Source organism: Lepidochelys kempii, chromosome 8 (genome assembly GCF_965140265.1).
Source record: "Lepidochelys kempii isolate rLepKem1 chromosome 8, rLepKem1.hap2, whole genome shotgun sequence".
NCBI lineage: Eukaryota > Metazoa > Chordata > Testudines > Cheloniidae > Lepidochelys > Lepidochelys kempii.
The window spans coordinates 101,961,128-101,986,673 of record NC_133263.1 but is presented as its reverse complement, the minus strand read 5'-3'; the positions used below and the strand labels follow the sequence as shown (position 1 = coordinate 101,986,673).

The 25,546-nt window shown below is 42.7% G+C and overlaps 1 protein-coding gene across 6 annotated transcripts; it reads right to left on the bottom strand.

Moving 5' to 3' along the window:
- Positions 1-6,124: 6,124 nt before the first annotated feature.
- On the bottom strand, positions 6,125-24,187 carry TAL1 (TAL bHLH transcription factor 1, erythroid differentiation factor). 6 transcript variants are annotated; one of them, XM_073357792.1, is made up of 6 exons: positions 23,986-24,187; positions 22,846-22,947; positions 21,457-21,695; positions 17,825-18,244; positions 16,361-16,452; positions 6,125-9,474 (listed from the first exon to the last, which is right to left on the bottom strand). In XM_073357792.1, the coding sequence occupies exons 4-6, from the start codon at positions 18,238-18,240 to the stop codon at positions 9,056-9,058; spliced, it is 927 nt and encodes a 308-aa protein (XP_073213893.1). In that variant the 5' UTR covers positions 18,241-18,244; positions 21,457-21,695; positions 22,846-22,947; positions 23,986-24,187; the 3' UTR covers positions 6,125-9,055. The 6 variants fall into 6 exon arrangements, with proteins under 6 accessions (XP_073213893.1, XP_073213892.1, XP_073213891.1 ...); XM_073357791.1 differs by lacking the exon at positions 22,846-22,947; XM_073357790.1 differs by lacking the exon at positions 23,986-24,187 and having other exon boundaries at positions 22,846-23,977.
- Positions 24,188-25,546: the final 1,359 nt, after the last annotated feature.

Below are 25,546 nucleotides of genomic sequence, written 5' to 3'. Positions count from 1 at the left end.
ACACCTTGCCACCCACGCTGACAATACACATTGGTTCTATAAGGCTGAATTCTTCCACTTTTGAGTAAACAGCTGCTGCAGACGTTTTGGGCTACCTCTACGTTGCAGGTGATTGAATTAAAGTAAAATCTGAATGATTCCCCAGTGTCCTGTTTTTAAACATGGCTTTACTCAGCAATGCCACTCTGAACAGCAGCTAGGAAACCATCGCAAATAAGAACATATTTGATTCTTTTTATAATGTCGCTCATTTACGAGGAAGATGGATCCAATGGAGATGGGCCTGAACCAGTACCCAGAACTGAAAACTACCCCTTTCTTTGGGAAAATTCTGTTACAAGCATGGAGCTGAATGTTGCTTCTCTGTCTTTCTCTAGATATGCAGGGAGGATTTGGACTGGCCCATTATAAACATCATCATACTTCTGGATCTGATTTTGCAGCTAGCCTCCTGGAGCCAGATCATCCTATAGCCTGGCTTTGATCCTGTTATTCTAGATTCATAGGTTTTAAGGCCAGAAGGAAGCACTAGGCTCATTTAGACAGGTTTCAGAGTAACAGCCGTGTTAGTCTGTATTCGCAAAAAGAAAAGGAGGACTTGTGGCACCTTAGAGACTAACCAATTTATTTGAGCATGAGCTTTTCGCTTTTTACGAAAGCTCATGCTCAAATAAATTGGTTAGTCTCTAAGGTGCCACAAGTCCTCCTTTTCTTTTTAGGCTCATTTAGTATCTCATACTAAGCCTCCTGCATCACACAGGCCACAGAATTTCACTCAGTTCTAAAGTGCAGGGAATTATTCTCCCCTAGTATTTCTTCATTTCTAGTCACACTCCAGTTATGGGCTACCAGTGGGTTGAATTCTTCTCCTGGATGCATTCAGTATAAGATTCTGCAGAAGGGCGACACAGGGTCTATGCAGGCACTACCTAAGCAGACAAGCTCCCATTAAAGTCCATGAGAGCCTCATATGCAGGATTTCTTCCCATCTATTTATATTTTTCTTTATGCACTCATTTTATGCACCTATCCTGGCCCTCTCTTATTTTCACATGTTCACCTGAGGTAGATACTCCTTCTCTTTAATGCAGTATTGCATCTGTAACCTGGATGTATATGATTTAAGATCTACTGCACTGGAATTTGTAGATTTGATCAAATCCTTTTTAAGGTCCCAGTCCGGCAAAGCACTGAAGCACACACTTAGCTTTAAGCGTGTGAGTAGCTGCTTTGAAAAATATGGAACTAGTCACATGCTTAAAGTGAAACATGTATTCAGGAGCTTTTCTGGATTGGGCTCTGTCCTGGACTGACTATCCCAGAGCACCCTCTCATGGCATGACACAGCATTTCATGTTGCTAATCATACCAGGAGATCAACACATCTGTGTCCCCTGGCCTTCTGATGACATTCGTTGTGTTAGTCAATAACATGCCAAGGGAGCACCATCTGAATGCTGTTGTCTTGTCCCCATGTCTGAAGTCTGGCAAGCCTTTTGCGGGTTGGGCTAGTGCTCTGAACATGTGCTCGTGAAATCCTGACTCACCCTGGAAAGAATTCTGGGATAAGGTGAAAGTCCCAGACAAGCACCTGATTGCTGACCCCACAAAATAACGTACAGGCTTCACCCGTCCCCGGAAACAACAGTCCACATTGAGCCATTTTAGAACATTGCAAGGCAGCCGCTGTCACCTCCCTTTCACCTTTGGAAGACGAGAGACAAGGCACAATGCGACTTTGGCCACCAGTTGCAAACTATGGACCCCACTGTAAATCAGTGCCCACTTCGATCATTTGTCACAGTTCCAACAAGCCACGCCCAAAGCTACCCACCAACTCACTGCTCTGGACTTCTCTTGCCATACAAAAAAGGACAGCACTTCGAGCCTCTGCCTCTCTTTCCCCGGGACTTCAGTGGTGGTGACTCGGCCTGCCAGCCAGGTCACCCTTTAGTTCCATCCCTTCCAGGGTGTCAATGTCCCAAACAAATAATGGCCCACAAAACAATGGCAAACACCACTTCTTCAATGCCTCCTTTTCAGCCTCACTCTTCTTCCAGAGCAGCAGCCCCCTGGAGTCCCTCAGCAACTCTCAGAACACAGACACGAATACAAGCTATGCAACTTCCATTTAGCCTGGGCTTGAGTTTTGAGGCCATCTTAGGTTCTCCCTCCACCCAGCTTCTGTCAAGCCCTTCTCACAGAGCAAGAACTCCAGCGTCCCTCACTCCTGGATCTCCTTCCCCTCACTGCACTGATCTCCTTCCTTTGCACTCCTCCCTAAGCCTGCAGATGTAAGGAGGTGAGGCTAATTAGAGCTCTAGGGATCTAGTTAATCCCTTCGTGGTTGGTGTGGGATTTATACATCCCACCATGGCATGTTAAATTCAGATCCTCACAGGGATTTAGGTGCCTAACTCTCATTGATTCAATGGGAAATGGGTACCTAAACAACTCAGAGGATCTGGACCTTAGTCTGTTCATGGACTATTTTGTATGGGTTGAACTTAAACTGCTTTGCTAAGGTCCTGATCCCAACCCCACTGAAATCAGTGGGAGTCTTTCCATTGGCATTAGTGGGTTTGGGGTCAGGCCCGTTGTCCCAATGTTCTAATGGTATCTTGCTCGTGCTTTTAATTCCTCGGTCTGATTATTTGCAAAACCAACAGCCCGTTCTCAAGCGCACGCAAAACAAAATGAGCAAAGGAGAACAGGATCCTGAAGGCAGTTAAGTTTAACAGAAATACACCGGGGAGGGTGAAGTTTTCCTGGCGATGAAGAGGGATGGGGTGAGGTGTCAGTGAGAGAGAGATAAAGTACATGCAAACTATCAGCTCTTTTTCCTGCTGGTGTGGGATGACAGCATAGGAAAGGGCAGGGTGATAAGCAGCTGTGAGGCAGCGATCAACCATGCTACCGATAAACACGCAATGGGTGTTTGCGCCATGTTGCTCACAGGCCAACGTCTCCTCTGCAGGCCAGTGAGCTCTCATACCAAAAAAAACCAACTTGGACAACTGTTTAAAGTGAAGAGTAGAACATGAACATCGCCTAGCCCAGCTCCTCAGGGTGTTGCCAGCTGATCTCAGAAGGTGAAGATCAGCGTATTCAGAGTGCTGTGCTCTGTTTCAGTCCCAGCTGTGCCCTATTTTGAATGCTTAAGGGGTGCATAGACCTCTTGCTGCTAAATGGTGAATTTCACCTAGAAAAACTAAAATGAGGTGTCTTTTTTTAAAATGAGCTTTCTGGAAACTATACAAATCCAAGGAGCCTGTTTAGATAATTTGCTGCAAATGGCTAATAGAAGAATGCTATTTTTTATCAAACAAATTATTATAGGATCATAGAAAGTGGAAGTGGAAAAGACTTATCGCTAGTCCAGTCCATGTCACTGCAAGATTACACCACAGAATGCATGTGATGCTAGCCATTATAAAATGAGCTGTGCTGTAAATGCAAGAAAAATTATTAGGGGTATGGAACGACTTCAATACGAGGAAAGACTGGGACTGTTCAAGTTAGGAAAGAGACGCATAAGGAGAATATGACTGAGGTCTACAAAAGTGTGAATGGTGTGGAGAATGTGTATAAGGAAATCTTATTGATCCCTTCATATAACACAAGAACCAAGGATCACCCCATGAAATTAATAGGCAGCAGGTTTAAAACAAACAAAAGGAAGCATTTCTTCATACAACAGACAGTCAACCTGTGGAACTCCTCGCCAGGGGGTGGTGTGAAGGCCAAAAGAATTAGATAAGTCCATGGAGGATAGGTCCATTAGCGGATATTCCAAGATGGTCAGGAACATAACTCTGTGCTCTGGATGTCCTTAAATTTCCACCTGCCAGAAGCTGGGACTGGATGACAGAGGTGGATAACTATAAATTGCCCTGTTCTGTTAATTCTCTACAAAGCCTCTGGCACTGTCCACGCTTAGATGACAGGATACTGGGCTAGATGGATTATTGATCTGACCCAGTATGGCTGTTTTTATACACACACACACACACACACACACACACTCATAGAGTTAATAATTGTATGTAGCTTAGTTTGTAAGTGCTTTATATCAAGTGCTGTAGGCTCACCCATTTAAAAAGTATTTATTTCTACACATCGCTTGATAATGATATATTTTAAAAAACAATTACCCTCCTCATGTATTAAAGCATTTCTAAAGGTTGACTTTGTTTAAATGGAAGCTCAGTTCATTATGCAAAGTAATGCACTTTGGAAAACATAATCCCAATAATACATATAAAATGATGGGGTCTAAATTAGCTGTTACTACTCAAGAAAGAGATTTTGGAGTCATTGTGGATGGTTCTCTGAAAACATCCACCCAATGTGTAGCAGCAGCCAAAAAAGCAAACAGAATGTTGGGAATCATTAAGAAAGGGATAGATACTAAGACAGAAAATATCATATTGCCCTTATATAAATCCATGGTAAATCCACATCTTGAATATTGTGTGCAGATGTGGTCGCCCATCTCAAAAAATATATATTAGACTTGGAAAAGGTAGAGAGAAGGGCAACAAAAATGATTAGGGGTATGAAATGGCTGCCATATGAGGAGAGATTAATCAGACTAGGACTTTTCAGCGTGGAAAAGAGACGACACCAAGGGGGATATGATCGAGGTCTATAAAATCATGACTGGTGAGGAGAAAGTAGATAAGGAAGTGTTATTTACTCCTTCTCATAACACAAGAATTAGGGGGTCACCAAATGAAATTAATAGGCAGCAGGTTTAAAATAAACAAAAGGAAGTATTTTTTCACACAACGCACCATCAGGCTGTGGGACTTTTTCCCAGAGGATGTTGTGAAGGCCAAGACCATAACAGGGTTCAAAAAAGAACTAGATACGTTCATGGGGAATAGGTCCATCAATGGCTATTAGCCAGGATGGGCAGGTATGGTGTCCCTAGCTTCTGTTTGCCAGAAGCTGGGAATGAGCAACAGGGGATGGATCACTTGATGATTACCTGTTCTGTTTGTTCCCTCTGGGGCACCTGGCATTGGCCACTGTCGGAAGACAGGATACTGGGCTAGATGGACCTTTGGTCTGACCCAGTATGGCCGTTCTTATGTTCTCTCCACTGAGCCCTCATCACAGAGACTCAAGAATAGGATGGCAACGCCATTTTCTCCATTGTTAAAATAATGTCAGTTTGTTTCATAAATAAGAGGTGAGGACACATGTGAAGGGGGAGTTTTTTTCTCCAATGGGAACTTTTAGCAGTCAAGCAACGCAGCTAATTTGCTCTCGATCACAATGGACACGTTCAAAATGAGCACATTAAAACAGGAGGGGTCCCTTAACACCTTTCCCCCTTCCTATTATCCTTCTTTCTTTTGCTTTTAATTTAATTCTTTCTCTATGTGTAGGATTTCTCCCCTTCTCTGCTCATGCTAAGAGACACAAAATATTTATCATCGGAGTTGGCTGAATCATGGAAGTTGGAAATAGAACAATAATAACTACAACTTATATAGCACTTTTCATCTTCAGATATCAAATCACAGTACAAAGAAAGTCAGTATTGTTAGTTCCTGATGGGGAAACTGAGGCACGGGAGGCACATGACAGAGCTGGGATTTGAACCCAAATCTCCTCAAGTCCAGGTCAGTGTCAGAGCCACTAGTGTCCAACATGTTGCACTTAAATGTAGCATGATGACCACCACAACTAATAGCATGAGTCTCCATGTTGCCAACTTTTGTGTGTCTCATGCTGTTCGGTGTTTTTCTTAAATCCCCAGCTCTTGGAATCAAGAGGTGGCAAGAGAATCTCAGCTTTTATTTTTGAAAATAAGTGAAATTTCTAGCCCTCCTGGTTGCAGAGAAGAGCTGGAAAAGGCAGAGAAAAGGAACAGGTTTTATTATTGTTAAAAGGATCTCATGATTTTTAAGTCAATCTTGCCTTTTATTTTTTTAAAGCTACACTCATGCTTGAGGTTGGCAGTACTGGGCTCCCTACAGCTTGAGCTAAAGAGACTGCAGTTGACTCCCATCATCAGTTATAACACCCACTGACATCAGGTTGCAGTTACAGCTCATGAAAATGGAGGGGAAAAAATACTGAATGACAAGCATTAAGAAAAAAGAGCAGAGGCTGATTTGTAAAACTTTATTTAGAAATATTCTCGATATATTCATTATATTATATATATTTATATATACACACACATTACAACAAATGTGTTTTCTAAATAGCACATCCACAGTGGGTTGCCTAATCGGCTTTACAAAGATAATAAGGGTACCAGGTCTGGTTACTTAACTTCTGCAGAAAAATGCAGAAACCAAAGGAATTTTAAAAAAAGAAAAGAATTCATCACAGAGTACAACACTGACCGAAAGTGCTGATTCCAAACATAAATGGGATGATGTTATATACACCAAGACATAGAGCAGGCAGAAGAAGAACCGGAGAAATAGGAGATGTACCATTCAAATCACAATTAAAGTACAACTATACATACCTCAGCTATACTGAAGTTGTATTCTGCTAAGAGGCTACAAATATATGTGTTTTGTAAAAGGGTTATAAATTGTACCATTTTGTCTTCTTTTCAGAAAAAAAAAAGGGGGGGATTTCTAACATTTTAAATGACTTGTCTTGGAATATCTGTCCAAAAGGGGGTAAAATATCATTATTATTTCAATCCCTTTAAAAATGTAATAACACTTTATCTTCGTAACAAAATTTCTCTCCCTCCTCCCCCAGAAACTACTGATCCCCGGATCTTGCAAAGTGATGGGCGCCCCCTGCAGGAGCTGAGAGTCCTCAGCATCTCTCAGGCTCAAGTTCCAATTTCTTACTCCCCTATGTATTCCCCCCATCACAGAACGCGTCCCCTACCAGTGTCTGAGTTTTGAGGTCTAGCCCCTACTCCCATTGAAGTCAGTGACAACTCCCTTTGGAGCAAGATCTGTCCTTTAGATAATACCAGACGGTGAAACTGACCCTGTAATGCCCCACAAAATGTAAGTCTCACCTGAGCCCCATTTGAGGACTTTATAGGTGCAATGTACTGGCCCTCTGCATAGGGGTGAATTCTCAGACCATTTACCTAAAATATCAATGGGGAACTCACAGCAAGGTGGTACACCCTCTTAATATTCCCACACACAACACTGAGAGAACCCAGCCTCACTCATATTACTTCCAAGATAGTATCGACCCATTCTCATAAACGGGCATAAAAAAAAGAAGTGACGGTACCCTACAATAAAAATAGGGTCAACCTGGCTTTCCAACAGGCAAACTAATGGCTCTAAATGCTCACACACGGACGTCTCTGCATTGCCTTGTACCTCAACACCTATAATAAATAAGAGACAGGGTTGTATAAAGTGTACTCATTCTAATTATTTTCCCTTACAAGGAATGGGGCTTTCTCGCATCATGTGGATTTTTCGGAATCTCTGCCGAGCAAGTGGATAATGAGATAGTTTGTTCTGGTGCGATTGCTCTGTCAATCATTAGCAAGTGGGAAAAAGAGAAAGTCCTATGTAGGTTCTGCTGTTCATGGGATATGCAGGGCCTAGCTCCTCAGTCTGTGTAAACAGGCATAGTATGGGAGTCAATGGAATGACCCTGATTTACACCAGCTGAGAATCTGACCCACGTTTTTTAAGTACTCTGCTTTTTTTAAAGTGTCCTTCAGAGGACATCTCCAGATGGAGGATAATTTCTGTTTCAAAGTGATCTGGTTGTATGTGGCCACCAACCTGCAATACGTCTGCATGCCTGGGAATTGCTGTATGTGTCACAAATAGCACTGAATCTCAGTGTAAATCTACACAGCAAGAACAAAACCGCGGCTGTGAGTCTCAGAGCCCAGGCTGACTGCTTTGCTTCTGGGAACTCTAGAGATATCCACATCCTTGTGCAGACAAGGCTCCGGCGGAAGTCTTAAGTAGACAAAGAGGCAAGATCAAATCGGGGGGCTAATGAATAGACGGGGAGCGGGGGGGAGGTTAAATAACCATCCTTTCCAGATGGGTAAAACCCAACAATCCAAAGCACATAATTAAATCTCTTTTATATCCCTTCTACACACACACACACACACACACAATTTGTTATTCCATCACTGCCTTTGTTTTTAACTAAAATACCAGGATGACAATTGCAAGGAAAATTCCCACTCACCCATACTGAAATGTGTAATCCTTGGGTGATGTCATGTCCCCACTGAAGCCAATGACAAGATTCCCATAGACTTCAACGGGGCCACGATTTCAGCCATTGCACAGTAGTTGGGAGGGAAGAGAGAAGAAAACATCTATGTACCTTTTCATTCAGTGGATACTGCATGACAGTTATTAAACAGAAGTAATTCCACATCATAAATACAACACCTCAAACAATCCAAAGTTAGGCTACGGTTTTGGGCTTTTTTGAAAAAAAAAAGTCTCGTTCCTTGTAACAGTTCTTTAGCGGGAGGCATTTTTCAGCTTTTTAAAAAGGTACAGTCAAAAGCTCTTGGACAACAAGAAGGCATTGCCCTAGCTTCCACACTGACAAGTTGCATATATGTCATCAGAATGGTTTGGAGAGATGCTGCAGAACTGTTCGAGATTTTGGTCGCTTCCAAGTGCCACACGTAAAAGGAAGGGACATGTAGCTTCCATTGGCAGTGAAAGAGGGAGTCACTGCCTGTTTCTGATCCATGATTATTCTGCTTCAAGAGATCATCATCAAATCATTTGATATTGAAGAGGTGTCAGCAATGTTCCCTCCCCCCACCCAGCGTTACATCCATGAACAATATGTACAATAAGATGACTTTCATCTCCGTCCGATCAAGTACCTAAATGTTGAATGTCCACTTGATTTGGTTTTGTTCTCCATCAACTCACTGTCATTTTAGTTCAGGGATTGTGACCTTTAGAAATATTGGCTTGAGAACTTGATGAGCTCAAGTTCCTGTTTTCTTTTTGGAGATGTAGAGTTGGGAAAATAGGGTGTAATTCCAAGACCCAGGGACTGAGGGTTTACTTTCCCCTCTGTGTTTTAGGAGGGATCTGTAAGGTCATCATCGCTGGGCATTGCCTTCTACAGGAAGAATGGAGTGATGGAGACTCCTTGTATGCTTTGTATCTAATGTTTCATGTTCTTCTGTGAAGCTGTCCGGGCTCCCTGCTCCATCTAAAGAGCTTCCACAGCTAGAGTTTGGAGACAACATGTCCTGCAGGAGATCCTCTTGGACTATCCCAGTGTCTTTGTTCACTTTGCCCCTTTGGTTTCCCTCTTCTTCCTGGTCATTAAGCAGTTTGGCCAGGAAGTTGATGTATTTCATAGCCAGGCGTAAAATTTCATTCTTGCTCAGTTTTTTGTCAGGTGGGTGGGTCGGAATGAGTTTACGAAGCTCTGCGAATGCACCATTGACATTCTGTTGTCTCCACCTTTCCCGGCTATTGGTAAAAATGCGGCGGACCACTTTTGTATGGGGACCTGAAATTACAATAGTGCATGATTAGGGGTAACATTAAACAGATTATTTATCATTTCACTTAATGGTCAAAATTTCCCAATGTGACTGACTAACTTTAGGCACCTACTTCCCTAGGTAGGTATCTCAACAGAAGTGGTCTGGTTTTTAGAACTGCCACAACTTCCGTTCAAGCCAATGGGAGCTGAAAATCAGGTCATTTCTATTTAGGCGTCTAACTTTAAGTCAACTAAGTTTGAAAGCTTAGGCCATATATGTGATTAGCAGGCTGTATATTTTCATCATATCCCAGTGATAAAGGACTTGTACAAGCTTAGCTCATGAACTGCCTTATATTTTATACTCTATTAACTTCTCTTAACATTGGCCAAAACAGATATGACAAGAGACGACGTGAGAGAGCAGAGGTTTTAGTGGTTCTATGGTCAGGATGCAGATACTCATCTAAATCATTTATTTGATACAAACCCAAAGCTGGTAGGGAGCTTAAAGCTGTTACGTGACCATTGGATGGCCTATGTGAAATGAGTTGCTGGTACTCAGCCCAATTCCTTGGGAACAGGTAGCCACATTACAAAACCAGCCCTCCTCCCCCCCAAAAAGAAACCCAACACCAAAACCAACCAAACAAAAATGAGTGCCTTTGTTGGAATTCTGAATGGAGACCAGGAGTCAAATCATCCCAGAACTGCCCTATCAGTTTTAGAAGCTGTCTCTTCAGGTCAGCATTGTGGAACGTTGGCAGAGCAGCTGGAGAGCCTGACAATGACGCTGTGATTGACCATGCTTTTCCTGTCCTGTAGATACCCTCAACCTGATTCTATTTTGATTTATTTTTGTAGGAGGGGAAATGACAACAAAATACTGATGTTAATTTAGCCGGGCAAGCAGTGAAGTCCATTTAAAATTGCTAGAGTTTTACCCCATGGCCAGTTTTAGAATGAATGTGTTGATGTAAAACAGCTAACGTCCCGGAAGACCAGATAGATACCAACATTGACTGTGTCTTCTCCTTTCCATGGGTGATCATAACACCTACTGGTGTGGGGTTGTACGCATGGAGAGGAAGGATTTATGAGCAGGTCCTGCCAGGCATAAGATCCAGGTCAGAGTGCAATCTCAGAATCCCATTTCTCTGGATCAGTGGAAGTATGTACAAGCGGGTACTCATTCCAGCTATTGGACAGTGCAATATCTATCCAAATAGGACTCACAGAGTATATTATTATTACTATATATTTTGCTTTGCATAAATTGTTATTGAAGGGACCTAGCAGGAGACCTCACGAGCCTCTGGAAGGGTTGCCATGGCAAAAACCACTATAAAGATGAGAGACATTGTGCACGCCTGGAAAAGCACAACACCAAGTACCAATGTAGGTATAATATCTATGGGGGTGACACTGAATGACAGATCACATGGCCTTGTACAGCACATGTCCACACGCTATACTCTTACATTCTGAAACCCCTTGTCTGATTACTGCATCATGGTGGGAATAAGTCACTGACCAACAATAGTCCTGTGGTCAGTTGTTTAGATTGCCCAGTGTTCCATCATCACCCAATGCTTGTGCCCACCAGTGGGATGCTTTGGCTCTAGCCATGTGCCCACTTAATCATAGAATCATAGAATATCAGGGTTGGAAGGGACCTCAGGTCATCTAGTCCAACCCCGTGCTCAAAGCAGGACCAAGCCCCAATTTTTGCCCCAGATCCCAAATGGCCCCCTCAAGGATTGAGCTCACAACCCTGGGTTTAGCAGGCCAATGTTCAAACCACTGAGCTAACCCTGCCCCCCAACCAAACCACTGGGCGTGTTTTGGTTGTTAACATACACTTGGACTCCTTGGGTGGGGAGTTCAGCTATAGCAAATGGATAATAGACCACGTGCTCTGAAGCTCGCTTATAATATTGTTGCAACATACTAGTACAACGCGGCTGCCTCCTGATAAATCCACCCTCAAGATCAGAGAAGACAGAAATCCCAAACACTAGGAAATGAAATGCTGGCTGGTGAAAAGAAAACACTGACACATGATGTGTTGCGAGAAAAATCCGTTCCATGGGCTTTGCAACTGGAAACACTTCTAAGCAACCACAGTTATTGCTGTGACAGATTCAAGCTACTGGCCCCTCCAAACCAAATCAGCCACGTATAAGCAACAGACACATCTAACTCACATTACCAGGAGCTGCACAGTTCCAATGCACAATAGTCCCTTTCCCCTCTCCACCGTTAAAAATAAATCCACCCAAAATAACAACAACAACCACAGAAAATGGGAAGGACTGAGGTCCACCACTGCCCACCCCAGATTCCCCCCTCAACTGCATATGCAGGAAATTGATCGTGTGGGATACGCCCACCTGATCCTAACAGATGATCCCTGCTCAATGCTCCAGAGGAAGGCGAAAAAGCCAAGGTGTCTGCCAATGCGCCGTGGGGGGAAAATGTCCTTCCCGACCCCAAATCTGGTGATCAGTTCAACCCTGTGCATGAGAGCAAGAATCACCATGATTAAGTAAAAATTTAATTCTGCAACTTTCAGTTTCCTTTGGGGATCTAGCTATCTGGGGAGTTATTGGAGCCCCATTCCTGCAGCATCTAAGCACGAATGAATGAATTTACTCTCATGATTGCCCTATAAGGTCAGAAGCACTCTCCTTCCCATTTTATAGATGGGAACAAGAGGCTCAGAGAGATGAAAGTGATCTGCCCAAGGTCAAAGGGGAGTTGCTGGCAGAGCCAGGACTAGAACCCCCATCTTCACAATCCCAGTCAAGTCCCTAAGCCATGAGGCCATTCTTCCACTCCCAAAGAGCACCATAACTGAGCATTCAAATGCAGTTGTAAGATCTTAAAGCCAGGGACTGTTTCTTACACTGGATTTGTACAGCACCCTGAACTCAGGGTCCCCAGTGCTAAGTGGGGCATCCAGGCAATTCCACAACACGAGTAATGACAACAGTAGAGCTATTTGCACTGCTAGCCTATCATTAAAGATCTCTCCGGGTATGTTTACTCTCCACATTAAGCCCAGGCTCTGACTCAGGTTTGAGCCCACGCCCCTTTTCCATCCACATGCAAATGAGTCTGACTCGGGTCAGCAAGCCCTCAGAAGCTGGGTCCTAGGACCCTGCTAGGGGGGTGGGTCAGAGCCCGAGTCCTGCTTGGACTCAGGTCCAAGCCTTATCATTTTGCAGTGTGGACGCAGCTCAAGCTGCAGACCTTGCAGAATGTGTGCCCTAGCACAGCTGTGAGACCCAGGTCCAGTAATTGCAAACCCAGGATTACAATGCAGTGTGGACACTCCAGCATGGGCTTGGAAACACCAAGTGCACAAGAGCAGGTCCCACAGACCTAGGTTTACAATGCAGTGTAGACATAACCTCTGTGCTCCTGTTATAAAACCCAATTCCAAGACTCAAACATGCTCCTCTAAGCTTAAAAAAAATATATCAAGAAACATGGAAATCAGATTCTCATGCAGAGAGGGTTTTGTTTAATTTTACAAAATCTCTTTTGCTGCTTTTGAATTTGAGTGGGAAAATATTAGAGATCACTAGCCTAAAAAAAATTTAAAATACCAACGGTGCAATCTTGCATGCACAGAATACCCATTGAGTTCGCTGGGGGGCTGGTGCCCCTAAGGAATCCATTCATAAATTTTTTAAAATGCTGTGATCATCTAAGATGACATCAAGCATAACTCAGACCATAGAATTTCACCCCGATTCCTGCATTGACATCAGACACAATGCAGGTGTAGAATTTCATCTCCTGATTCCTGCATCAAACCCAGTAACTATGGTTGAACTGAAGAAAGGTATCTTTTAGAAAAACAGTCATCCTCTCTTGATTTAAAGATTTGAAGTGATGGATAACACAGGATGCTTTGTGGATAGGTCATGAAAAACTGAGGTATTCTTCTAAATGACATTTGTCGAGTAATTAAACCAGAAGATTGAATCGGGTTTTCTACATAATTTGTTAAATATAATACAAATCAAAAGGAGAACTGGTAGAAATTTTTCAAAATCCCGACAGAATTTTTTTGCAATCAGTTTTCAAAACTTTTTGTGACCGTTATGTATGTATTTATTATGCAGCTGGCTTGGAGAGCGGTCAAAAATTTTGTAACACTTTGACAAAACATTTTCATGAAAAGGGGTTTTGATTGGAGTCACTTTGGGGGCTTTACAACTGTTCCTCTCTGAAGCAGCTCAGCTTGTGCAGTTCAGAGCTGAGCCCTGAAGTTGGGAGAAAGCCATCAAGCCAGGTGGTTTGTTATTCATGATCCAATAAGCTGAGAGGAGCGGGCGCTGCAGGCGGGGGAGACAGTGAAGAATCTGCCCAGATGACATCAGGAGCTACTGAGACTCTGGTTGCAATATATATTGTTTTCTTAGAATCTTCAGACATATTTCTGGGTCAGTGACTAGCCCTTCTGCTATCAGTTTCTTCTAAGTGCAGGTTTTAAACATGCTAGATTAAGCCACTATTGTCGTTGGCAGAGGAAGCAACTGAAAGGCCTAAAAATGGCCACCATACTGGTCACTTCTGTATCTTACTAATGCGCTGTCCAGTCCCCTGCCCCTGTGAATGCCAATTCTCCGCCTGCTCATTCTGGTTTGATCATAAATCGAACTGACGGGCAAGGCTTAAGAGCTGCCATTGATCCAAAAACTGAAATTTGCATACCTACACTGCCCCTATTTAGGAGAACTAGTCCAGGCCTATTTTGCCATTCTATCTCCCAAAGAGCTCTCCTAGTTTAATGTCTCTGTTTTTTTCCCCAAATGCCCCATGTTGCAAATCTTGTCAGATATGAAATACTCCTTGACAGACAAACCATAACCGTCTGAAGACATTACACTTTCTTGTATCAGCGGCAGTCCGGATTAGTAAAATCCCTAATAATGATCCAAATATGTTCACACAGGAACCATTGACAGCAGTGGAAGTTGCCTGTTCACGTCTAGGGGCACACTTTTGCCCTATTTACCTGGTTTGCTAAATATAAATTTTATCCAAAACCCCTTGGAATCTTTCCACTGACTTCAGTGGGCTTTGGAGCAGGCCCTCTAGGCCTGCAAACACTCTCCCATGTACTTTAAGGTTATTCACACGCATAAGTGTTTGCAGGCTCAGGGTCCTAGTCTGCTCCCTGAGATACACGCCCACAAAACTATCCTAGTTCAAAGGCCTGATCCTGCAAATACTTAATCAACTACTTTGGGATATGCAGGATCAGGCCCAGTGAATATACCTAATACATTATCTAGTAAATACATATTCAGTTTTCTTTCAAATACATTTATATATGTCCTGCTCATCTAAACAGTTATTGTGTGTATTATATATAAGTAAAATTTAACATCTAAGCTAAAAACAAGTAAACTCAGCGGGAAGGTTAAAACTCTTGCTCAGACTCTATGACACTGATACACACTTGTGTTTTTATTTTTCAGCCTTATTATTTATATTATGGTAGAACCTAAAGGCCCCAACCAAGATAAGGACCCCATTGTGCTAGGTGCTGTGCAGATACATGGGGAGAGAAAGTCCCTGCCCCAATCAGCTCACAATAGAAATGGACAAACAGACAGAGGATGGAGGGAAAGAGTAACACATAAATGCAGTGAAACTGGAGTGATGTTTTGCAAGCATTATGTTAGCTTCACAATTTTCTTTTGAAGTGTGGAGGACTGGGGTTTTATCTGGACAGATTAGATAGATAGGTTAGCTAAAAAGAAAGACAAATGAAGGGAACTGAATTTTCTGGCTTTTGTAGATTTCAATGTTTTATCATTTAAAATGTATTTTCTTTTTATCATTTCATCTCATTTATATAGCCATCTGTCACTGTGGAGAGCTTTAGGCTTTGATTTAAAAACTAAGGACCTTTGACTGGAAACATATACTCCTATGGAGTGTTTACTCATACAGGCATTCCCACTGAAACCAATAGGACTGCACAGGGGTAGGTAGTGAGATAATATCCTAGGCTGTTTAATTTCTTCCGTACTTTGAAAGATTTTTAAAAATATGTTATAAACTCTGGGCCATCAGTCTGGAAGCAGAACTGGTCAATTTCAAAGGGCAACTCTGCTTCAGGGCTTCTGGCAGAAGGCAAACCTCTATCTGGTGACTTTCTGAACTGTCTTTGCAATTTCAGCACATCAGAAGAGTGGCCCCAGTTCAGCAAAGCACTCAAGCATGCATATAAGTCTCTCTCACTACAATGGGACTTAGGCCTGGTCTACACTTAATGCTTATACTGGCATAGCTATGTCAGTCAGGGCATGAAAAAACCACATTCCCTAGTCAATGTAGCCATGTTGATAAAACCCCCAGTGTGGGTGCAGCTATGCTGACAGAGGACCACTTCTGTCAGCATAGCTAACGTTGTTCAGGGAGGTGGCGTTCCTACACTGGCAGAAAAACTCCTTCTGTCTTGTACACTGTATCTACACTAGGGGGCTATGCCAGCATGGGCTCTGTAGACATAGCCTTAAACAAGTGCTAAGTGGTTTGCAGAATAGGGATAGAATTAAACACCTGCTAGAGTGCATTGCTGAACTGGGGTAATATTATTAAGTCGTTCATCATCAGACTGGTTACCAGATGGAGTAGGAGATATTGGCTCCACTATCCAGGAGTCAAGACCAGGACAGAAGCAAGCTATCAGCCAGTAGGAGTGATGTAACCTCATCCTTTTATTGCTTTGCATTTTACCCCAACACATGTTGGTCTAAGCAACCTTCCCATGTCACCAAGGAGCGGCGGGGGCGGTGGGGGGGAATGGGATGGGACATTAAGCACCGGCTAAATCCCTTTGCACTTGATATACACCATCAGGGGAAGAAGAAAAGATTCTCACCGTCACTGATCTCCACTTCATAAGGAGACGATCTTCTTTTCATTCTATTGTTGTTGTAGATTGACAAGGTGTCTGGCTCTCCAAAAAACCCACTGCAAACAAGATGCAAAGGGAAGGTCAGAAAAAAACGAGGAGGAAAACACACAGACACACTTCATGAAGGGTACTCACTTGTCGCCGGGGTTCTTCGAGATGAACGCTGCACATTCCCACTCGTGGGGAGCACCTTGGGCACCCGTGCAGCGGCCACCTGAAGAAGAACTATTAGATATTATAGGCCAGATCCTCAGCTGGTGTAAATCAGCGTCGCTCCACTGACGTCAAAGGGACTTTGAAATCTATCGAGCTATATCAGCTGATACCAGTTGAGGATATAAGTAGGCATGTGTGAGAGTACATAAATAAAACACACACACACAAGCATGTATACACAAATTATACATACATTTACATATACAGCATAACAGACATCTGTCTTAAGTGACCAGGATAAAAATTTGTAGGTCCTCCAATCAATGTGATATAATTCTAATACAGGTATGTGTACTTTCTAGCAAGTCTTTTAAGACAGAAGGCTACCTGATCTCTAGATGATATATAACACACATATGCTGAACTACTATTAATTTGTATTGAATGAGAGAAAATGGAATTGAATTGTATGATATAAGTACATTGTAGGGTGTAGGCATATTTATTTATACACACTACATACAATGCATATTCTGAAGCAATTCCTTACCACTGTCATGATTATTTGTAGGGTCACACACATCTCACCCAGTGCATACATCTGAGAGATTTCTTCAAGGAAACAAAAAACTTGCCCACTAGATAAATGTTGCATTGGCTACATTTACACCTTTGCATTTAAAATATTACATTTTAATATGATTTTAATGTATGCAATATATATATATATAATATGGCATACATTAAAATCATATTAAAATGTAATATTATATCTATCTATCTATATATATAATTACCCTTGTTCCAAGGGCTACAATAGATGTTTTGCTTTGCAAAATTACATGCATCCAAACTCTCCCACAATTATCCAGGCACAAGAATTACATCCCCAGACAGAGAAAGGTTCCTTTGCCAGACAACCTCCTGTCCTTATGAACTTCGGATAGATAGATAGATAGATAGATAGATAGATAGATAGATAGATAGATAGATAGATAGATAGATAGACAAGTGCAGGACAGGAAGACAGAGAGAGGTCGGAGAGACACAAGAAGAGAAACAATCCAGCAGTTTTCTGCAGAAACGGTACTAAAGGCTTCATCTCAGGATAGGACAGGGCGAGGGAGCTGCTGTAGGGCGCTGAGTGGGGAGACAGACAGACAGAAGAAGACGGACAGCCTCCCGGAGGCAGCCCGACAGACAGACAGCCGGAGCGAGGGGCAGACGGGCGGGCGGGGAGATCGGGCAGGAGGCGGCGGGCAGGGCACGGACCTGTTGATGGTGCCCAGCGGCTGGCCGATGTTGTAGAGCATGGCTCGGCCGGCCGCCGGCAGGGGAAGCGCCGTGGGGCTCAGCTGCACCATGCGGGCGTCGCAGGCGGCCTCGGCCGGGGCTCTGCACGGCTCGGCGCCCGGAGCTCTCTGCATCGCCTCGCCGGGCGCCTCGCGGCCTTTTATGTCCCTGCGCACCAGCTCGATCACCGGCACGGCGGCGGCGGGGGGCCCGGGGGAGGGCCGGCCGGTCTCCTTGGAAACCCCATTGAGCAGCAGCTGGGGCTCTCCTGGGACCTCCATCCCCCCGCGGCTGCTCTCCGGCTCGCTCGTGCCTTCCGCTCCCGGATCGTGCGGCTGCGGGGGCCGGGCATCCCGCGGGTCACTGCGGGGCAGCTCCGCCGGCGGCCTCTCCATCGTCCTGGGGGAGAGAGGAGAGGAGGTGAGCGGGGTGGGGGGAGCCGAGGGCACCCCTGCGAGACAGACTGACTGTCCAGCGGGGGGGGAAAGAAAGAAAGAAAGAAAGAAAGAAAGAAAGAAAGAAAGAAAGAAAGAAAGAAAGAAAGAAAGATTGCGGGAAGGATGGAAAGAAAGAAGAAGAAAAGTGGGGGAAAGAAAGAAAGAAAGAAAGAAAGAAAGAAAGAAAGAAAGAAAGAAAGAAAGAAAGAGAAAGATTGCGGGAAGGATGGAAAGAAAGAAGAAGAAAAGTGGGGGAGGGAAAGAAAGAAAGAAAGAAAGAAAGAAAGAAAGAAAGAAAGAAAGAAAGAAAGAAAGAAAGAAAGAAAGAAAGAAAGAAAGAAAGATTGCGGGAAGGATGGAAAGAAAGAAGAAGAAAAGTGGGGGAGGGAAAGAAAGAAAGAAAGAAAGAAAGAAAGAAAGAAAGAAAGAAAGAAAGAAAGAAAGAAAGATTGCGGGAAGGATGGAAAGAAAGAAAGAAAGAAAGAAAGAAAGAAAGAAAGAAAGAAAGAAAGAAAGAAAGAAAGAAAAGGGGGAAGGGGGAAAAGAGAGGGGTGAAGGAAAAGGGGGTGAAGGAAAAAAGGAACAGAGAAGAGGTGACGGTGACAGATGTTGCTAGTTTGACAGCAGCGTCCAGGCACACACACCTCCGCAGCGAAGGAGCCCATTGTCCCGGCCTGGGAGCCAGAATCCCGCTGCAATGATTTATTAGCAGGAGAATTAGCCAAACGATGCTTTGTACCAGAAGAGGGGCGAGCTTAGCTATTTGTACTGAAGCGCCGGGGCACAATCCTGCCTTGGTGGCTTCTCTGCCAGTGCAGGACGAGAGATGAAATCCTGGCCCCCTTACAGTCAATGGCAAAAGTCCCCTGGATCTCCGTGGGGCCAGGATTTCACCCAATATTTAAAAAGATGAGGGTTCACCGGAGCCAGGTGTGGCCGAGAGATGGGCTTGGTGCAATCCCCCGAAGCCCAGGGATCCCTATTTGTTTCACCATTCGCCTTAGCTTAATATCTCTGTGTTGCCTATTTAAGCCTCACATTTAATCTTCTCCTTGATCCAGCATTTGCTGTTCCACCGACAGGTGACTTAGCCACGGCTGGAATCAGTTTCTTTTCCATTAATTTTTTTGCAGCCCAGATAGAGGAACAGAATAAACTCCAGGGTCTGAAGACGTGGGCGTGATGGTGTTTAAAGAATAGAACATTTTTATCGAAGGGTAAACCAAGAGCTTCGGATTTTTCTTTTTATTACGACTAATGTTAACAAAAGGACAGGGCTAAACGGGTGTTTATGGGCGAGATTTCCAACGGAAACACCGTTTTGCTGCTACCCCAGGTTACACTTTTGAACTCAACCACCCTTCGTGGAAACTATTGATTTGAAGATGAATTTATCATGGCTACCAGCTATAAAGAGGGTGCAATAGGGAGTCTATGTTTTAACATTCCAATTCGAGAACTGTTCAAAGGGGCATTATATTTCTCTCTGGACACATACACACACTGGATAGTAAAAAGAAAAGGAGGACTAGTGGCACCTTAGAGACTAACCAGTTTAGTCCTCCTTTTCTTTTTGCGAATACAGACTAACACGGCTGCTCCTCAGAAACACTGGATAGTAGTGTTTGCATATATGTGTGTATACTATATATATATATAATGCTATATATTTGTATATAAAATTATTGTAATGCAATATAATCGCCACAGTGGCCCTGCATTTGATAGGGTAATCATTTTATGGTTACACTATAAATCAGGTTACTCCCACTGGCAAAGGAGCGGTCACTTACCCCAGGCCAACTGCACTTCAGATCTTACAAGACAACGCTAATAGGCAATCCTATAATAAATTAACTAATCAAAGAATGGTTTCAGAGTAAAAAGAAAAGGAGGACTTGTGGCACCTTAGAGACTAACCAATTTATGTGAGCATGAGCTTTCCTGAGTGAGCATAAGCTTCCTTCCTTTTCACTTTCCGATGAAGTGAGCTGTAGCTCACGAAAGCTTAATGCTCAAATAAATTGGTTAGTCTCTAAGGTGCCACAAGTCCTCCTGTTCTTAATCAAAGAATGATTAACTAAGAAGAAGAAATATATAAAAATGATTACACTATAAAATGCAGGGCCAGTGTGGTGATTCTATTGCTTTACAATAATTTTATATACAAATATACAGCATTATACTATAGTACTTTGCTATAAACATTGTATGACATTTTATTGCTTTAACACGGAACCCTGGCATTCTGATATACACACACATCACGTGTATATTTCTCAGCAAAGTCATGGTGGTAATTATGTTGTTATACAGGGAGATGTAGTCGAAGTATTAAATTCTACTCATGCAACATAGTGATCACCATGACTTTGCTGAGAAATATAGACCGGGTGTGTATATTTTTATACACACACACACACATTATATATATAACGTTGCATGAGGAGAATGTAATTCTTAATCTATATACAATGATTGCAATGTTTTGCTGAGAAATATAAGAGTGTAGTGTTTCTGTATTAAGGTAGTAGAAGATAGATAGATAGATAGATAGATAGATAGATAGATAGATAGATAGATAGATAGATAGATAGATAGATTTCCTATTCATTTCAAACGACTAGCTTTGTCTGTAACCAAGATGTGGAGTCTGATCAAGTGTGACTAGCAATGGGAAGTAATTATATTATTGCAAAACAAATGTCTAGTCCGGGGCCCAGTCTTGAGTAAGGAGAGCAGCATCGGGTTACTTTGATGTTTCCTATTTTGGGGACATATTACACCGTAGATTTTTGTTTTAAGCAGAATGGCCCGTGGCTTTGGGCCGAAAGACCCACGTCCTGCAGCTGTACTATCTGGTCGTATCCAAAATGTGTTCGGTACATTTGAAGTCACTTGTTTAAAAAGCAATCTGTAGGCACCTTCTCTATCCATTAGCCCAGGCAGGCAGGCTACAGGAGCCGTCCGCTGGGCAAGGAGCGGGTTAGTGTCTCCTCTGCCATCAAACACATGGATGTATCGTTACAGGAAACGCATTTCACGCTGAGGAATGATTATTTCCATTTTGTTTCCTCCCGAAGTTTGGGGTTTGTTCATTTCATGGCTGGTGTAAATAAAGGAGGCCCGGTGCTTTGCGAAAGCAGATCTGATCCCAGACTCAGCCTTTCTAACCTTAATTTCCTTGACTCCTGCGGGGCTCAGTTAAGCAGATCGTTTGTAGGGAAGACCTGAAAAAGTCCCAGGGCGCCGGCCCTTTCCCAGCCACCTCTCCGGGAAGGATTCTAACGGTCTGTCGGGATATTGCATCGTGAGCGACCATTCACATCTGTCTCCTCGAGTGTCCTGTTCCAGCAAAAGATCTCTCCGGCTCAGGGCTGCCTTCTCGCCTCCCACCTCTAGGATACTTAGGACTTGACAAGGAGAAAGGAAACCCATATCGAGATAATAATTCCTGGGGGCGGGGGGAGATCTCTTGCCCCAGTTTCTTTAGATCAACTGCACATTGGAGCCGGAGAGATCGACATCAAGATAGCAAACGCTGATAGAGAGGCGTGTGGCTAGGGATGCCCGCCGTACACCCCCCCGCCCCAGCCAATCACAACTAACGGACGGGGTGACTGGACCCAAATATAACCCTCCTCATGCGTAAATTGGGCTTGGAATTTGGATAGCACATTAAAAATCTATATTGTTTAGTTTCAATGTATATAGGGGTGTTTATATTATTAATAGGGTATATAGACAGAAACACACCCTATCTATGTACACTGTATTTATTCCCTTTAATTAAATTATATATACATATCTACATATATATTACATATATTATAACTTTGTTATATATACATAATTAAAACAAATAAAGTATTTATAAACGTTTACAATTATATATACACACACACATATAATATATAGATATATAATTATAAACTTATTTAAAAACGTTAAATATATACTATATGTGTGTGTATGTATATATAATTATAAACGTTTATAAATACTTTATTTGTTTTAATTATGTATATATAACAAATTTATAATATATGTAAATATCTTGTTCTTCATATTCATATATTTCTATTAATAAAGGGGTTTAACATGGATGCAAACCCCTTACTAATATAGATATATAACGTAAAGATTTCTCTCTCCATATATCCCATCACACATATAGGTCGAAATAAAACAAACGATTTATTTGTATTACCGGACTAGAGCTGAAAACAGGGTGTTTGTTTTCAGCTGGCATTTCTCAAACTGATGCCTGCAGGTTTGCAGACATGCTATTAAAAGTGCAGGGCCTAAAAATTAAACCTAAAAGCCAGTCGGAGATGAATACACAGGTTGAAGCTTGTATCTAGTACAGTCTTTGTCCGAATTTCTCACTGAAAGTTTAAGATGGAACCCCATCCTCAACATCTGTTATTTCCAGTCCGACCCACACAATAGAAATGTTTCCCTCCTTTAGCATAACGTTCGTTATGAATCAGTATGATTTTTTTAAAATCCCGGTATTTGTGGCTGCTTAAGGGATGTAACCCTAAAGGAGATATAAACTACCTGTGTCGATATCTCTGCCTAATACGTCTGTCCATTCCACATCTCTCTCTCTCTCTCTCTCTCTCTAAAATTGCGGAGTGGAAATATTTCCTTTTGGGATCGCTTTCAACGAGTTAAGCCATAATACAATGAAACAAGAAAGAATCGGAAATTTTAAACACATCCTTCCTTTCCCCTTCACAGACACACAAGGCAAAGTAACAGATAAACACAGAGAAAATTATCAACAAGCCATTAGCCAAAGCGCTCTCTTTTCTGATCATTTCACAGAGCATTTCTCTGCAACCCCCCCCCCCCCCCCCACACACACACACATTTCCCGAGCCTGTTCAAATGCAATCGCAGAAAAATAATAATCCTTTCATTTTCCAATAAATAAGTAACCCTCCCCAACCAATTTCCCTCTTTGCCTTCATAATATTTCACACTTTTAAAACAGCAACAGAGAATCGGATTGAATTTGCTTCTTTCGGATCGAATTTGTTACTAGAATAACATGGGAGGTGTGTGTGTGTGAATCCTATAATTTTAATGTCTTAAATTCCACTCTTCCTAGGTAATTTGTGCTGGTCCTAACCCCTGTCCTAGATTCTTTGTTTAAAACTGTGGATCTGACCGGAAATTTGTACCCATTAATCCAAGTATTAGTTCATTTCCCTCCAGAAACAGCTACAACAAGAAAAATAGAATGAAATAAAACGTTATTTTGGAGTTGCTTCTGGCCAGCTAGATTCAAACAGGGCCTTTCCGATAAACTGGCTCCATAGCGCAACCAGATCCCGATTAAAAGGAACAAAACCAATCCTACCCAGACCTATACACCCATATTTATACTTCGCTTCTGCATCTGCCCCGAAGAAAGGGTTGTTAATCCTGCCTTCTCTCTGCAGCATCAAATATCCGGCTGCTTTTGGGATCAGTTTGCTCAACGAAATTTCCCCAAAAGAAAAAGAGCCGCCCCCCCCCCCGCCGCCTCCCCCCATTGAACAACGGAGAATTGGTTTTAATTTTTGTTGCGCGTTTTCCCATATTGCGCCACACACGGGAAAATGCTCGCGCTCTCTCCAGAAGGAAGCCCTGTAAACAATGAGCGAAATACAACGCTTTCCCCTTTACGTATACATAGATCTCTATACTCACCATTTGCTTTTCATTGGTAAAAGTGAGTGGAGCCATTTTGTGGCCTATTCATTGCTGCTATGTATATTTTTTTTCCTTCCTCTCTCTCTCTTACTGGAGCAGGATCTAATTCCACATCACGTCCAGTTTCCTATTTAGTATGGAGAACGGAACACTAGAGCAATGTGGCCAACAGAGATAAAGCCCCAGCAATGGCCCGCCTGCCCTGATAAGCTTCTAAACCCATTATTTATGAAATGATTCATTATTATTTGGCAATTTTATCGAAGGAAAGCGGGAACTTATTGCAGGGATATGCATAGGAATAACTTTGGAATGCATGCCTTATAGCTTTTGCTGTGTGTGTGCTTAGATGCTCTTAAAAAGACACTGTAGAAAAGAGTAATAAAAAATGCACCATGACTGCCCACATTTGAATAGCAATTCTTTATTTTAGTCCTCTTGGAGGTTATTATGCCCCTGCATTTTTTTGATTAAATATGGAACACCTACTCAGTTCTTAATTAAATTTAATGAGCCCAAATAAATTGCTGGAGATATTGAGAGAGGAGGGGGGCTGTCTAGGACAATAGGGTAAATAAAGCAAATTGACAGGGAACATTTAAGCAAGATTCCCCCTCGGCCCCCCCCCATATTTCTTCACTGCAGGCATAAATGGGGGGGGGGGGAATCTCTAGTTTTAATTTAATCTGATCAGGTTTAGGAGGGGGTGGTAAAAAAACTCTGCAATCCATGTGGGGCTCGGGGATTTATCGTGGGGAAGGGGTGTGTCGGAGAAATAAAAGGTAAGTCCTCGAAAATAATCAGCTTGAAACTGGGAAAACACAAAAGCATCTCGGATCGTGCTAGGTCAATATAGCTGGGCTGTGAAACGTGTGGTGTAAGGGACTGGGGGAGGAAGACAATCTTATTATTTAAAACTATAAGACATGACTGACAGAGAATGATCTGCCAAGATAGCAAGTTAGTGCAATTTACAAAATCGAAGATCTGGTGAAAAATGATCCCTGTCCTTGGAAGCTGGAGTGCAGCAGGGATTTGGGGGGTATTTTCCCCTAGCATTGAGAAATACGTTGGCTTTTTAAATTCTAAACCATCCAATGTGCGCTGTACCAAGGGGATTAACACAGGGCAAAGAATAAATCTGGATCCGTCGTGTGGGGGAAGGGTCCACACTAACTTTTACAAACGTGCTAAATACCTCGATTGAAATGCCGATCTATCCACTTTCAGTATTAAAATGTAGCGAAGATAAGCCCACAGGCATAGGTCCCACACAAACGCTAATGAGCCAGACTAATAAAACAATCACCATTACAATACTGAGCATGACGCACAAACACACACACAAAACCAAGAAATAACTAGGTGAATAACTCAATCAAATACACTCTGTGATGCCACCCTGGTTGGTTCATTATTATATCGTGCTTTGGTTGCACACGTGGTATCTCTCACAATTGCGGAATGGCCAAGCAACCTTCAGGGAAATGACTGCGAAACAGACCGTGTAGTGTTGGGAGACTAAAACCCCAACGTTGATTCCTTTCTTTTCTCCCCG

Excerpts from the sequence above, each read along its gene's own strand:
- TAL1 (XM_073357789.1), bottom strand. Across the intron at positions 16,453-17,824 it reads CCGCTGGGCACCATCAACAG|TGGGTTTTTTGGAGAGCCAG; the intron begins GTCCGTGCCCTG and ends TCTTGTTTGCAG. Across the intron at positions 9,475-16,360 it reads TGAAGTGGAGATCAGTGACG|GTCCCCATACAAAAGTGGTC; the intron begins GTGAGAATCTTT and ends TTGTAATTTCAG.